Raw genomic sequence first — 15,124 nt, forward strand, 5'->3', positions numbered from 1 at the left:
TTTTTAAAAAAGATTTTATTTATTTATTTATTTGAGAGAGAGAGAACACAGCAGGGAAAGGAGCAGAGGGAGAGGGGCAAGCAGACTCTGAGCTGAGCACAGAGCCCGATGCAGGGCTCGATCCCACAACCCTGAAATCATGACCTGAGCTGAAATCAAGAACCGGATGCCCAGCTGACTGAGCCATCCAGGCGCCTCTGTATTTAAATACTTTTAAAGTGGAATTTCTTCCTTTAAAATGGGGGAAGGCATAACCCCCTACAGTTGATTTTATTGGTTAACTTTGATTTTGTGAAAATTATTGGAAGAAATTAATTAAATCCTTTTTTTTTTTAGTAATTTGTGAACAAGATTTTGGGACTAATTTTTCCCAGATTTGGCTAGTATTTTTGAGTGTGTGAATGTATGTGTGGTGTGTGTGTGTGTGAGAAAGAGAGCGTAAGATCCAGTCTTTTCAATTTGACATTATTTTCAAATTTTGTTCTATGTGGTCTCAACAAATTTTGAAAATGTTGAGTAGGTTATTGTGGAAATGAGCAACTACCAGTGAGCACAATTCAGGTAGGCATCTCAAAAAGTGGTATTGCCTAGGTGGGATCACTCACTTATGAAGGTAATTAACTCTGGAAAGTTTCTTATTTTCTTTTGATCTGTGCTGGCCTATACAGCACCCAGTAGTCTCCTGTGATATTAAAATTAAATGAAATTAAAAACTCAGTTCTTCAGTCAAGTAGTCCCATTTCATGTATGTGGCTAGTGGCTACTATATTGGACAATGCAGATGTAGAACATTTTCATTATTGCAGGAAGTTCTGTTTGGATAGCGCTGCTTTAAGTAGGTTCAGCCTGGAGCCCAATGTGGGGCTTGAACTCATCACCTTGAGATCAAGACGTGAGCTGAGATCAAGTTGGCTGCTTAAACAGCTGAGCCACCAGGTGCCCCATGGACAGTGCTACTTTATTTATTTTATTTTTTTTATTTTATTATGTTAATCACCATACATTACATCATTAGTTTTTGATGTAGTGTTCCATGATTCATTGTTTGCGTATAACACCCAGTGCTCCATTCAGTACATGCCCTCTTTAATACCCATCACCAGCCTAACCCATTCCCCCACCCCCCTCCCCTCTAGAACCCTCAGTTTGTTTCTCAGAATCCATAGTCTCTCATGGTTTGTCTCCCTCCAATTTCCCCCCCTTCATTTTTCCCTTCCTACTATCTTTTTTTTTTTTTTAACATATAATGTATTATTTGTTTCAGAGGCACAGGTCTGTGATTCAACAGTTTTACACAATTCACAGCGCTCACCATAGCACATACCCTCCCCAATGTCTATCACCCAGCCACCCCATGCCTCCCACCCCCCACCACTCCAGCAACCTTCAGTTTGTTTCCTGAGATTAAGAATTCCTCATATCAGTGAGATAATATGATACATGTCTTTCTCTGATTGACTTATTTCGCTCAGCATAATACCCTCCCAATTCCATCCATGTTGTTGCAAATGGCAAGATCTCATTCCCTTTGATGGCTGCATAATATTCCATTGTATATATATACCACATCTTCTTTATCCATTCATCTGTTGATGGACATCTTGGCTCTTTCCATAGTTTGGCTATTGTGGACATTGCTGCTATAAACATCAGACAGTGCTACTTTAGATTGTCAGTAAGCATTTATGTAGCCCCTTACCACTGTGTACAAAACCTGTAATTTGATGCTGGGGGCATTGCATAGATGAATATCTAGATATTGGGAGGCACCTTTTTTTTGGTTGTTAAAAGATTTATGTGTAGTTTGGATATTTCATACGGCGATTCATAGGTCAGTTCACAAAAGCTATGACCTAAGTTGTATTTCATTTACTGATAGTAAGGAGGGGGGTTAGCACTCAAGTTAGACTCCGTGGCTTCCATTCTCAGTTCTGTGAATTACTTTTTGGGCATTTTGAGGCAAGTTATATAATTTCTTTGACCTTGCTTTCCTCTGTAAATTAGAAGTACAGGTGATGTTGAAAGATGACATGAATAGGGGTTTCTCACTGACTTAGTCAGTTGGGCATCCGACTTTTGGTTTTGGCTTGGGTCATGATCTTGGGGTTGTGGGATCGAACCCCATGTTGGGCTCTGCACTCTCTCTCTCTGCCCCTCCCCCTGCTCCTGTGCTCTCTCTCTAATAAAATAAAGTCTTTAAAAAGGAAAAGATGACATAAATAGCACTTGAGAAAGTGCTGGCATATATGTATTATTATTGTCATCATGTAGTCCTATTTCTGTTATACCTAGCAGCTATTTGTAACATTGTATTTGTGGAGAAAGGATAAAAACTCCCGAGGCATAGTTCAGGGTAAACAAATTAACAGTGAGTTTTAATTCTAACTCCAAAATCCTTTCCCTTGATAAGTCAGCCCTGCGAGAGAGGGTATGTCAGCATCCTCCGGAGCCTCCCTTCTTGCTGTCTGTGTGTCTGCTTAGTTTCTCCTCCCTTTCCCACTTTAGATCCTGGCCTTTAGATGTGTGTACCTTCTCCTTCTCTTCTCCTTGAGGGTTGAACTTCCAAACTTTCTACCTAACACCTTTTCCCGCTGACCCAAGCAGCTCTTGATTGTGATCCCATCTTCTGCCTTTTCATCTCCTTGGGGTGTCTTTGCTCATCTGCCAGACCAGCCAAGCTATTTAATGGAGCTGAAAAATATCTGTGTTGCTCTTCAATTTGTCTTTGAGGCCTTTGGGGAGGGGCTGTGAAGGATAATATTTAAGGCCAAGCAGGCAGGATTCTTCTGGTGGCCTTAGCAAGGCAATGGGTCTGTCTTTGGTAGAGAGCAAGGGGGTGAGGCTAGGCCCAAGAGCACAGCCGAGAGGGTAAGAAGAAGAAGGCAGCAGTGGCAAATGGGGCTTTAGCTGGAGCAGTGAGGTCAGTTTCTTGTATGGTCACTGTGCGTCAGGCGTGCCAGCGCTCTCCCCGTGTTCCAGAATGCAGGCCTGTCCTTCCCTCTGTCTCCTCATGCTGTCTTGCCATAGTTACTGCTGCTTACTCTCTGAGTGTCTGGTCAACTCAACTGCCATCCTTTTTGGTTTTGCTCATTTCTTTTTCTTTTTTTTTTCTTTTTCTCTTTCCTAATTTCTACAGTCTCTTCTCTTTGTTCTTCCTCAGCTTTACTCTAGTGGGCTTAGCTGTTCTAACTCTGTCCAGCCAGTGAGAATGGTGACAAGCTCATCAGTTGTAAGGTCTCTCATTATGTCTTTGTCATTATTCACCATGCAGTGTAGCCCCTACACACATACTTTTTTTTTTTTTTTAACTTTTGTGATCAGAGCCTTTGTGTGTGGTATGATGTAAGTGTGGACTCCAGATAAGTAAGGCACTGTGAGTCCTCTTGAGAGGTTGGTGGAAAATAGGGCTTTACCCCATATATCTACCTCCTACCACTCAGTGGGAATGGGGTCTTGCCCCCTTTGCCAGTGATCTTTGTACTGTCAGCATCAGTTTATGAAGGTGAAGTCAGGTAGCATGTTGCAACTTACTAAAGTCGGAGCCTCATCTTGCCCTTAATAGCCTTGTGTCTGTGAGAGTCAGCAGTGTCATTGTCCCTTCAGATTCTCTTGGCCTTTTCCTATTAGTATATGCTTCGATACTCATTTTGTGGAAATTTTTGTTTTGCCAAAAGTTTCTTTGTCATTGTCCAGGGTTTTTTTAGATAAAATATTGGCTTCACTGGAATAGATATGTATAATTGTTCTTTTTTCTTAGGACTGAAAGTCAGGCTACAGATGTGGAAAACAAAGCTAAAAAGCTTACATTGCCTCTCTTTGGTGCCATGAAAGGAGGAAGCAAATTCAAATTAAAAACGGGAACAGTAGGGGTAAGTTGGGGGTCATGCTGTTAAACTTTTAGCTCTCGAGTCAGTTTGCATGTAACTGATTTGTACATTGAACATCAATTTATTAATTTGTGATGAATGTCGGTCACATTTAAGAGGTGTCTCTTCCTGGTGGGTGGATATTGTAACATTCGGACTCAGCTAACATTTGCTAGTCCTATAGTCCCTGCACCTGGCCCTGCCATATGGCCTTCCACACTTTATTTACTCACTCCAACACTTCATGACGTGTGGGAATTATTACCTCTCACAGGTGAGGAAACAGGGTCAGAGGGGTTAAATATGAGATCACATCATCAATAAGTGACTAGACTGGCAATCAAATCCAGGTGCTCGGTTTCTTGAGTTTTGTGATCTCTCTACTGTCCTCTAACACTTCACTGGTGAATGTTATTGCTTTGCATACAACCCTTTTCACAGATTCAGCTTTTAAAAGGTCTTCATTACCTAAAGAGCTGAACCTTGTGTAGTAGTGTGTGAGGGCTGCCCTAACCAAACACCACAGACTGGGTGGCTTAAATGACAGAAATTTATTTTCTCACAATTCCGGAGGCTGGGAGTCCGAGATCAGCATGCCAGCAGGGTTGGTTTCCCCTGAGGGCCCTTTCCTTGGCGTGGAGGTGGCTGCCGTCTTCCTGCATCTTCCTGTGGTCATCCCTTTGTGCACTTGCACTTATGGTGTCTCCCCCTCCTCTTATAAGAAAACCAGTCATCTTGGATTAGGGCCCCACTCTAACTGCTTTCTTTTAACTTACCTCTAAAAATTTTACCTCTAAATGTGGTTACATTCTGAGGTACTGGGTGTTGGGACTTCAACATATGAATTTTGTGGGGACAGAATTCAGCCCCCAGCACCTTGAATTAGGCAAACTCAGGTTCACCCGAGATGCAGACTTTTCTGTGAGGGTGGGGGAGAGCAGGTACTTGTGTTTTAGTTAGAGGAAAAACTCTTTACGAAAAAGCTCTCTTTAAAGGTTTACTGAATTCAATCCTATCTTTTAAAAGTGATATGCCCAACATATACTTTGATATTTTCTTTCTATCCCTTAAGTTTCAATCAACTTTTTCTAATAATTTTATTAAAAGGTCTTGATTAAAATATTTGGCTTTATTCTTTAAGAAATGTCTTCAGGGGGTGCCTGGGTGGTGCATTCGGTTGAGCGTCCAGTTCTTGGTTTCAGCTCAAGTCGTGATCTCAGGGTTGTGAGATTGAGTTGCGGGTCCGACTCCACGCTCAGTGCAGAACCTGCCTGAGAGTCTCTCCCCCTCCCTTTGCCCCTCCCTACTGCTCTCTCTCTTTCTGTCTCTCTCTCTAAAATAAATAAATAAATCTTAAAAAAAAGAAAAGAAAAAGAAAATCTTCAGGATCTGTTTTACTGATTTACATGTCTCCTTTCTTTGAAATTGTATGAAATCTAAAATGAAAAAGCTGTGCAAATGATCTGTTTCTTAGAAATGTGTGTCTGATTTACCCCTGGAAGATTTTGTGATGAATTAAGACCCTTTAACACCACAAGGGGTAAGAGGACAGAACCTGCAGCTGATACCTGCAATAAATGTTTCAGTTCCCTACAAGCTGTTTCAAGTGACTTGTCCTTAATATTCTTTTGACCCTAGAAACCAATAAAGATATGTGTTAAAGGTCCATAGATGAGTAAAATTTCATGTGCGAGTCCTACTTCCAGCAGACTTCTGCAGGGTCTGTCAGCCTGGAGAGGTTAGACATTTTACACATTTAGCTTAATCTCCTTGAAGAGATTTGTCTCTATCGTTATGTGGAACTATTTGTTCATGGTTTTGTTTCGTTCGTAGAAGTTACCCCCTAAGCGTCCAGAACTCCCTCCAGCTCTAATGAGAATGAAGGATGAGCCTGAAGTAGAAGAGGAGGAGGAAGAGGAAGAGGAAGATGAGAGGGAAAAGGAGGGGGATGAAAGGGGGAAAATGGAGGCTGGAAGCAGTAGGCTGCAGCAGGAGACAGAGCCAGAAGATGCAATGCAGGAAGCGAGGCCTGCCACTGACCTCACTTGTTCTAAAGAGGCAAAAACCCATGGTAATATCTTTCTTCTCCTTCCCGTGCTGTTCAGTGGGGCATTTGTGTTGATTGTGCACAGGTTTGAAAAGCAAAGCCAGTTCTTGCTTGTGCATTTTGACTTTGTGGCACTTGATGATATGTGATACCGCTGACTCTGGAAACAGACTTTCTTGGTCTTTCTTTGACCGTCAGTCATTATTGATTCTCACTGCAAAATCAGAGCAGACATTTCCAGGGTATTTCAGAATTACAGAACATTGAAAGCTGTGGAATCTGAAACCATAGCTGCTGTGGAACAGCCCTGGGCTGCCGCCATTGTGTGACTGGAGGGCAGTAGAAGAGGGTGCATGATGGGGCCTGATCAGGTAGTCTCAGGGTAAACCTCCCCTTAGTCATTATTTTCCCATCTCTAAAACAGAGGCTAAGCATAATTGTGCCCTCGGTACACACTTCTTAGGAAGCACAGTGCCTTATTCATCTTTTTGTCCCTGGTACCTAGTGGGCAACCTGGCACACAGTACTCACCCACCTCAGCCAAGGTTTGATGACAAATGACAAAAGACGGAATTGATTGGTTTTTAAATATGTTTTCTTCTGATTATAAGAGGAAGGTGTATTCATTTTAGAAACTTTGGATCATATGTGAAAGTCCGAAGAAGAAAAGAGAAATCTCCTGCAGGCTCACCCCCAGAGATCATTGTTTATCTTTTCAGTACCCTCTTGTCCCTTCTCAGCTGCAGGAGTTATTTTCCTCAGGGTGTTAAGACTTCACAGAAAATAGGGAGCATGAGGAAAAACAAAACAAAAACTGACATTAAATATGCATGGAAATACACGCATGTCTACTTCCAAAACACATCCGGCTTGTCTGCATAAAGTGCCAGGCTGGTATGGAGGCCTTCTCTTGATTCATCCTCAGTTGTTTGAGAAAAGAAAAGTTTCTGTTTTTTTCATCTGTGAGAGATCTTTTGTTTTTGCATTTTCCTTTATTTAGTTATTGGCAAAATGCTTAGCCTTTCCAAACAAGGTACTTACACGTACTTTTTTTATGAGTCCAATCTTTGATCCATACGTTGTGAAGGTGGCATAAACAGGTTAGTAGGAGGGCAAGCAATAAGTACTTTTTTGTTAAGGGACCAAAGGAAATATATGTGTGTGTAAAAATAGCAGATTTTAAAATTTGGTAAAGATACATTAATGAGTAAATCTGCAGCTGATTAGGATTACTCTAGGTCTCTTTTTTTTTTTTTTTTCTATGTTAGGATCATATTGTACATGCTATTTTATAACCAATTTTTTTTCTGTGTCTTAAAATTTTCTTTGAAAATGTGGAGTCAGTAAGGAGCACAGTGGTCCATCACATGCTTGTGCCATAACACCTCCCTGTTGTTAGACCTGTACATAATTTATTAATTTTTGCTATTCTAAACATATTGTATATATAATAAATCTTGGTACTCATCTGATTATTTTCTTTGAATATGTTCCTGGAAATAGAATTTCTAGGCCAAGGGATATGTACATTTTTAAGGCTTTTGGTAAGTAGTGCTGAAAAGTTTTACTTCAGAGTTGGCCAGTTTTTAAAGTGGAAAATTGATTTCTCTGTTAAACATATGGAGGCACATTTTTTTGAAAATCTAATTAAGTTTATTGAAGCTAATGATAGTAAAGCTGGATGATTATGTATTTACTTAGCTTTTCTTGCTTTTGTTTTTGTTTTCTTGGTTCCCCACCATGAATTAAATAATAACAATATGCTCTGGTTCTGCATTTTATAGAAAACATGTCTCAACTCAGCCAAGTGGAACAGAATAAAGATTATCAAGAGATCAGTGAAACAGCTGCATCATGTGAGGAACCCTCAGGCAAGTAGTGTAGCCGACTCCATTGCTGCCCTGCACACGAGCAACCAGCTGGTGTCAGAGAGGAGGGGTTGGGAGCTGAGCTGAAGCAGCACAGAGAATGGCCTTTCAGACACCGGGCAGATGGTCCTGCCCAGGCCCTGGACAGAACTGGAATATATGAGAGGTTATGTTTGGCGTCATCCCATTTGCCTTTCTTTATTCCTTTCCTGCCTCCTGGGGTTCTGTCTCCCTGACCTACAAAATTCCTACTGCCTTCGCACTTCCCTGGCATGGAAAGCCCTGGCCATGCAAAGCCCCCCACAACTTTTCATCTCCCAGAGATGAGTCTGCCTATCATGGGAGTGATTCCAAAACTATTAAAATAAAAAAAATAAATTGAAAGGACTGGTTTTGGGATGCCTGGTTGGCTTAGTTGGTTGAGTGTCTGACTCTTGGTTTCAGTTCAGGTCATGATCTCCTGGGTTGTGGGATTGAACCCTGCATCGGGCTCCGTGCTCAGCACAGTCTGTTGGAGATTCTCTCTCTCTGTCCCTCCCCTCCCTCATGTTCTCTCTCTCTCAAACAAACAATCTTAAAAAAAAAAAAAAAAAGACTGGTTTTCTACTGTTTTAACTGTAATGGTTGAACTGTAGAATAGTAAAATCAGCCTCATTTTCCTTTCCCTTTTAATTATTTTATTTTATTTTACTTTAAAGATTTTATTTTTATTTGACAGAGAGAGAGCACAAGCAGTGGGAACAGCAGGCAGAGGGAGAGGGAGAAGCAGGCTCCCCGCTCGGCAGGGAGCCCGATGTGGGGCTTGATCCCAGGACCCTGAGATCATGACCTGAGCCGAAGGCAGATGCTCAACCATCTGAGCCACCCAGGTGCCCCTCCTTTCCCTTTTTAAATGGTGTGCTTATATTCAAGCTTGTAGAACAGCCTTAGGGTTTGAAAACTAGGGTTATTAGCAGAGAGAAAGTTCTCTTAAGATAGTCTTTATAGTAGAAGGAATTTTTGAGAATTTGATTGTTACATGTTTTCTTCAATTTTTATAATGCTCTCTTAGGAGGAATTTGTTTTTTTCTATTTTACTTATTCTGAAATAGCTATTGCCTCTTGTTTTTCTTTTTCTCAAATTAGCATCAGAGAATGAATATGAGAAAAACAGAGATGAATTGAAGAAAAAGAAAGCTCTCGGTCCAGGCAAAGTAAGTACTTTAGCCATAATCTTCACCTCTGTAGAAGTAAAAGTGAATCCTCTTGTCATAGACCACATTCAGAAGAGTGAATTTTTAGGGATTGTCTTAGCAGGGTTCCCAACTGCCTAATACTCCCTTTTCTAGAAGTCTGGGCTCTCTTTTATTTTTGAATTTTTATGTTTTGAATTCTCTGTTCTTTTCTCCATCCACACCGTTCCCTATAACTCCGCATATACCTCTTTGATTAATTTGTGAATCTTTGTTCATATCCTTTTATGCCGTACACAGACATTTGAATAATATATATATATATATTTTTAAAGATTTTATTTATTTATTTGACAGAGAGACACAGCTAGAGAGGGAACACAAGCAGGGGGAGTGGGAGAGGGAGAAGCAGGCTTCCTGCGGAGCAGGGAGCCTGACGCGGGGCTCAATCCCAGGACCCTGGAATCATGACCTGAGCTGAAGGCAGATGCTTAACGACTGAGCCACCACTATTGTTCTGGGGCCCCTCAGGGACCCCTGAATAATATATTCTTATTTGACTGTTTTTATTACACAGAAGATAGAATGTAATGTGCTGCATTCTACATCAGGATTTGTTTTTTTTAACCTATTGTGGAAATCACTGTGTATCAGTATACCAAGAGCTTCCTACTGTACGGATGTACTCCACTTAACCAGTTCCCTATAGGTGGACACTTGGGTTGTTTCTAGTCTTTTATTATAACAGTGCTATAATGAATAATCTTGTGTATACATAATTTTGTGTGGATACAGTAAGTTCCCAAAAGTGGGATTGCTAGATTGTGTCAGGAGGTCCCAAGACCCTGAAGCTAGGTAATTCACGGAGGCCTCACAGGACTCAGCCTGTGGTTGTACTCATAGCTGTGATTTACTAGAGTAAAAGGATACCAAGTACGGTCAGCAAAGGGAAGAGGCACATGGAGCAAAGTCTGAGGAAACCAGGCGTAAGCTTCCTAGAGTCCTTTTTCATTGGAGTCACACAGGATGTTCTTAATCCCCCTAGCAATGAGTTGTGACAGTTTATGAAGTGTTACTAACCAGGGAGGCTCATTAGAGACTCAGTGCCCAGGATTTTTACTGGGGACTGATCACATAGGCACCTCCTGCCTGGCATGCCCTCAAATTCCATTCTCCCAGAAGGAAAGTAGATGTTCAGCACAAACCGTATTGTTTTTATAGACATTGTAGGCATAGTAAGCCACTTTTATCAGGGTAGTAGGAACCCTCTGGAAATCCAAGTCCCCAGATACCAAGCGAGGGCCAACCTTGTAAACAGGCCTTTGAAAGGATAGCAGTCAGGTTTGCCCTGTTAACTCTTTTCCGCACCTAGATCAAAAGACAGATTCCAAATTTCCCTCTATGGGGGTTATATCATTAGAACTCATACCTCTGTTAACAGCCCCTTTTAGAAAATATCACTTCACTCTCACTGGCTGAAAATCAGCTTGTTGAGGCTTTACGGCAAAAAGTCAAGGTTCAGAAAGAGAGTGTTCCCCCATTGTTTGGTTACTTATGTTAAGGTAATTAATGGAAGCTTTTCTCTTAGTTTTTATTTGCTGACAGGCATAGGGACAATGATTCTTAGAGTTAAAATTCTTTTGAGTAAAATAACCTATCTTTTCTTTGCAGCTTCCAGCAACACTTTCCTCCAAATATCCAGAAGATGACCCAGACTACTGTGTGTGGGTCCCACCTGAAGGTAGATTGTTTTTATTACTTTTCTTCTCTTCTAAGACTTATTTATATTTCTGAATAGGTAATGTATATTTAAGGTTCAAAATAAAGTTTTTATGAGTATATAGTGGGATGGGGCACCTGGGTAGTGCAGTCGGTTAAGTGTCCAACTCTTGATTTTAGCTCAGGTTGTGATCTCAGGGTCGTGAAATTGAGCCCCATGTTGAGCTCCTCACTCAGTGCAGAGTCTGCTTGGGAATCTCTCTCCCTCTGCCCCTCCCTCCCATTCACTCGCACTCTCTCTTTCTCTCTCTAAAATAAATAGGGGTGCCTGGGTGGCTCAGTTGGCTAAGCGTCTAACTTTGGCTCAGGTCATGATCTCAGGGTCCTGGGATCGAGCCCCACATCTGGCTCCCTGCTCCGCAGGGAGTCTGCTTCTCCCTCTCCCTCTACCGCTTCCCCTGCTTGTGCTCTCTTTCTCTCTCTCTCTCTCAAATAAATAATCTTAAAAAAAAAAAAATCTTAAAAAAAAAGTATGTAGTGGGAAAGTTCTCCCTTCTAGGGGAACAGGTAGAGTAAAAGATCTAAAGAGACATATCGACCAAATATAATTTGTGGATTCTGCTTGAATCCTTATTTGAACAAACAACTATTAAAAAAATTATATACCAGTCAGATAATTTTGAACACTAGCCAGATATGCGATGATACTAGGAAATTGTTAATTATTTTAAAGTGTGGATGATGTTATGTTTTTTAGAAAAAGTCCTTATCTTCTAGGACTGTACAGATGTGTTCTCCGATGGAATATATGTGATATGCCTTAAGATAATCCTGTGGAAGTAGAGGATGAGGGAGCGTGGAGGGGGTAATAGATAAAGCAGGATGTGTCACATATTGATAGTTGTTTTAGCTCGGTGATGAGTACATGGAGATTCATTACATTTTTTTCTTTACTTCTGCATGTCTTTTAAATTTTCTTTAAAGTTATAAAAACAGGGGCGCCTGTGTGGCTCAGTCGGTTAAGTGTCTGCTTTCAGCTTAGGTCATGATCCCTGGGTCCTGGGATCCAGTCCCGCATTGGGCTCCCTGCTCAGTGGGGAGCCTGCTTCTCTCTCTGCTTGTGCTCTCTCTCCCTCTGACAGATAAATAAATAAAATCTTTAAAAAAAAAAGTTATAAAAACAACAACTACTGGCTCTGCCTCAGCTACTTGGTGCCAGATATCACTTTCTTGTGACTTCTTATATATGTCACATAAAATGCTTGTGTGAGCAATTAAATACATAATATTTCACCCTTGTTTTACACAAATAGAAGCATATTCCATACCTTGCTGTTTTGCACTTAACACTATGGAGATCTTTCCATAGCTATAGATTCCTTCTTCCCTCCCTCCCTCCCTTCCTCCCTTCCCTCCTTCCTTCCTTTGTAGCATAGTTCTTTTTTATGGTATAGATAATACCTTTACTTATTTATTCCGTTCCCTCAATGAATATATGCTGTGTTTCCAATTTTGCCATTACAAACAACTCTGCATGTAGGGGAAGGGGTTCGGGGCTGGGGTAACTGGGTGATGGACATTAAAGAGGGCACATGATGTAATGAGCACTGGGTGTTATATAAGACTGATGAATCACATAAACATTTTTAAGACATTATAAATTGCATTCTGTAGAGGGGGTATAGCTTATGTTCATACACTCTTAAGGCAATATATGAGGTGCTTGTTCCCCATATGCTCATCATAGGTTGCTTTTTCTATGGATCAGGTTTCTAATATACTAGTAGTTAATAGAAATTTTGTTACTAGAAATGTTTGCTTTTTATTGGCTAATAAATATGAAGGTAGAAAGGGAAAGAGAACCATATTTTGAAATTGTATGCAAAAAGGCAGAGTTCTAGAATAGAAGAAACCTCTTTTGTTTGTTTTACTTTTCAGCCCACTAATGTCTGGGTATCTTTTCCCTCCTGACTTTGGAAAAGTGAATGTGTTTCTTTCTTTATACTCTGATCTAGGCCAAAGTGGAGATGGCAGGACCCATCTGAATGACAAGTATGGCTATTGACTGCTTCAGAATCCTAAAGGAAGACCTTGTGGACCATGTGACATGGGATATGTAGGGTCCTATATCAAGTTGAATGTCCAGAGAAGGAGTTCAGGTGATCTTTTGTAACATCTGGTGACTGGCCTTTTCTTCCACTCTTATGGCTCCCTAAATTTATCTACTCATCTGATGGTCTTGAATTTGGCATTTATGTTTAAAAGTGTTTGTGTATGTATGTAAAAAGAAACCATATATTTTGAGAATTGGTAAAGTGAGATATGACTCTATTAAAAGAGAGGGTGAAGATGTCTCATGTTTGCTTAAGGCCACATTGTCTTTCATTAAGTTTTAGGGATTATGCTTCTCCTGAGGAATAGGGTGCTTCTGGCAGCTAGACTTCAGGCTTCACTGATAGGGCCTCCTCAAATAAGTGTTCAAATTTGAGGTCATGCCATAGTGTGACCCTGGGTGTCCCTGTCATTCCTGGAACTAAAAGTAGATACAGAGTGGGGGTTTCCTCCTCCCTCCCACTATAATCCTCCTGCCAGGTTTGAGAACAGACCCTGATTTGTCAGGACACAGTTCAGGACCATAGTACACCTTGTGCACTCAGGCACCAGTCCTGATAAAAACTCAGTCCTTTGAATGTCCTGGACTCTAACCAGTCAGATTAGTCACTCCTTCTCCTGTGGAAAGGTGCAAATAGGGTCAGAGAATGAAAAGCTCATGTGTTCTGCCCATTGTGGGGCTTCTCACTTCTGTGGAGAGGAGAATAAAAGTTCTTCCTCTCTGGAAACACAAAGAAATGTGAGAAGATATCTTAATCTCCCCCAGTGTACCCTCTCCCCCTCCCAAACATTAATGAACGCCCCACTTCCACAGGGAATGAAAGCCTAAGAGTGGAAGCAGGGTGGAGAGTTTGTGGATTAGGTAGGAGGCAGACCCAGTGAGCAGGCAGGAGAAAGTCTGTGGCCCAGCAAGAGAGTGGAGGAGGGTGATGTTTTCCTTTTTTTTTTTTTTTTAATATGGTGTGTGTGTGTGTATATATTTTTTCTTCATTATATGATATACGTGAAGTAGGCAAGGAGCAGTAATGAGAAACTTCAGAACTCCCTGACAGATGTGGGAAGTCTGGTCTACTGAAAGTGATGCCTTTCGTTTCGCAAAAAACAATACCAATATTGGTATTAAGAGAAACTACTATTTAGGACTTCATTTAGACCAACAGGGAAGAACTTGATGTAAGAAGTGACAGGAATTCAGGGTCAGAGTGACCATGCCATCTTGGATTGAAACAGTAAGCAAAGGTCCAAGCCGTGTCAGTGTTCCTCAAAGGTGGAACTCTTTATTCAAACAAAATCATATGTGGGATCCTTAGGTTTGAACAGGTAAAAATATATCTACTCTCGTTAAGTGTGGGCATAGAAATGGGATTGATAGATACATTCCCGCATGCATCCTCTCCATCTTCCCTCATGGTGTTCCTAAGGAATCCTAGGTGCTCACAGAGCAGAGTCTATTTAAGAAGGCAGATTTCTAAGCATTCTGGAGACCCCGAAAGCAAATAGGACTCCATATGCCAAAATAAAACATAAATATGTCACTTGGTACAATGAACATCAGTGGTCGGTGGACTTGGTTGAAAAGATGTGTGCAGGAGTCTTAGCTCCCTTTACCAAATAGGAGACTTTGGGGACATGACTTAAATCCCCTGAGGCTCAGTTCTGTCGTGTGTGAAGCAGGGACAGTAATGCTTCCTGCTCTTTGAACGTCAGATTTGTTCTAAGGATCAAATGAGATAATGTAGAGGGATGTGCTATACAGGGCTTTGTAGGCATTAGTAGTTGTCACTCATTACAAACAGGAGACAAATCCTGACCTGTGGGCCTGCTCCCCATCTGTGAGACAGGAGACTGGATGAAATCAATGACTCTCAACTGTGGCTGCATATTAGAATCACCTCTGAAAATTTGTTAAGTTTTTTATTTTAATGCTTGGGTCCCACCTTAAATCAGTTTAATCAGAATCTCTGATGTGATCCCTTTTAAAAAGCACTCCAGGTGATTTTAATGTGCAGCCCAACCTCTACAGCATGGCCAGCAAACCTTTTCGATTAATGGCCAGGTACTTCAGGCTTTGCAAGCCATGCAGTCCCTGTCACAGCCACCCGACTCTGCCATTGGAGGGCAAATGGCATAGGCAGTACACAAATGGATGAGTGTGGCTGTGTTCCAGTAAATATCTATAAAAACAGGTGGCAGGCTTGATTTGGCCTACAGGGTATCATTGGCCAACCCCTGCTCTTCTAGGCTAATTCATCTTCAAGGTCCCATCTGGCTCAAGGTGTTTACAAGAACTTTAAGAAGTAATGTGTGCCCCAGTTCATGGATGTTTGCTAAGTTTCTATT

The 15,124-nt window shown here is 41.2% G+C and overlaps 1 protein-coding gene across 1 annotated transcript in view; it reads left to right on the top strand.

Moving 5' to 3' along the window:
• Positions 1–13,025, top strand: part of SLC4A1AP (solute carrier family 4 member 1 adaptor protein) — a 33,969-nt gene extending 20,944 nt beyond the window's left edge. Inside the window, exons 9-14 of the mRNA XM_028099356.2 lie at positions 3,758–3,869; positions 5,700–5,937; positions 7,698–7,784; positions 8,907–8,974; positions 10,625–10,694; positions 12,688–13,025. Coding sequence (XP_027955157.1) covers positions 3,758–3,869; positions 5,700–5,937; positions 7,698–7,784; positions 8,907–8,974; positions 10,625–10,694; positions 12,688–12,737 — 625 coding nt within the window. The 3' untranslated portion in view covers positions 12,738–13,025. The remainder of the gene's footprint in view (positions 1–3,757; positions 3,870–5,699; positions 5,938–7,697; positions 7,785–8,906; positions 8,975–10,624; positions 10,695–12,687) is intronic.
• The last annotated feature ends 2,099 nt before the right edge of the window (positions 13,026–15,124 follow it).

The sequence above is a fragment of the Eumetopias jubatus genome, unplaced genomic scaffold (genome assembly GCF_037043125.1).
Source record: "Eumetopias jubatus isolate StellerSeaLion01/CBP00866 unplaced genomic scaffold, mEumJub1_p1.0 scaffold_9, whole genome shotgun sequence".
NCBI lineage: Eukaryota > Metazoa > Chordata > Mammalia > Carnivora > Otariidae > Eumetopias > Eumetopias jubatus.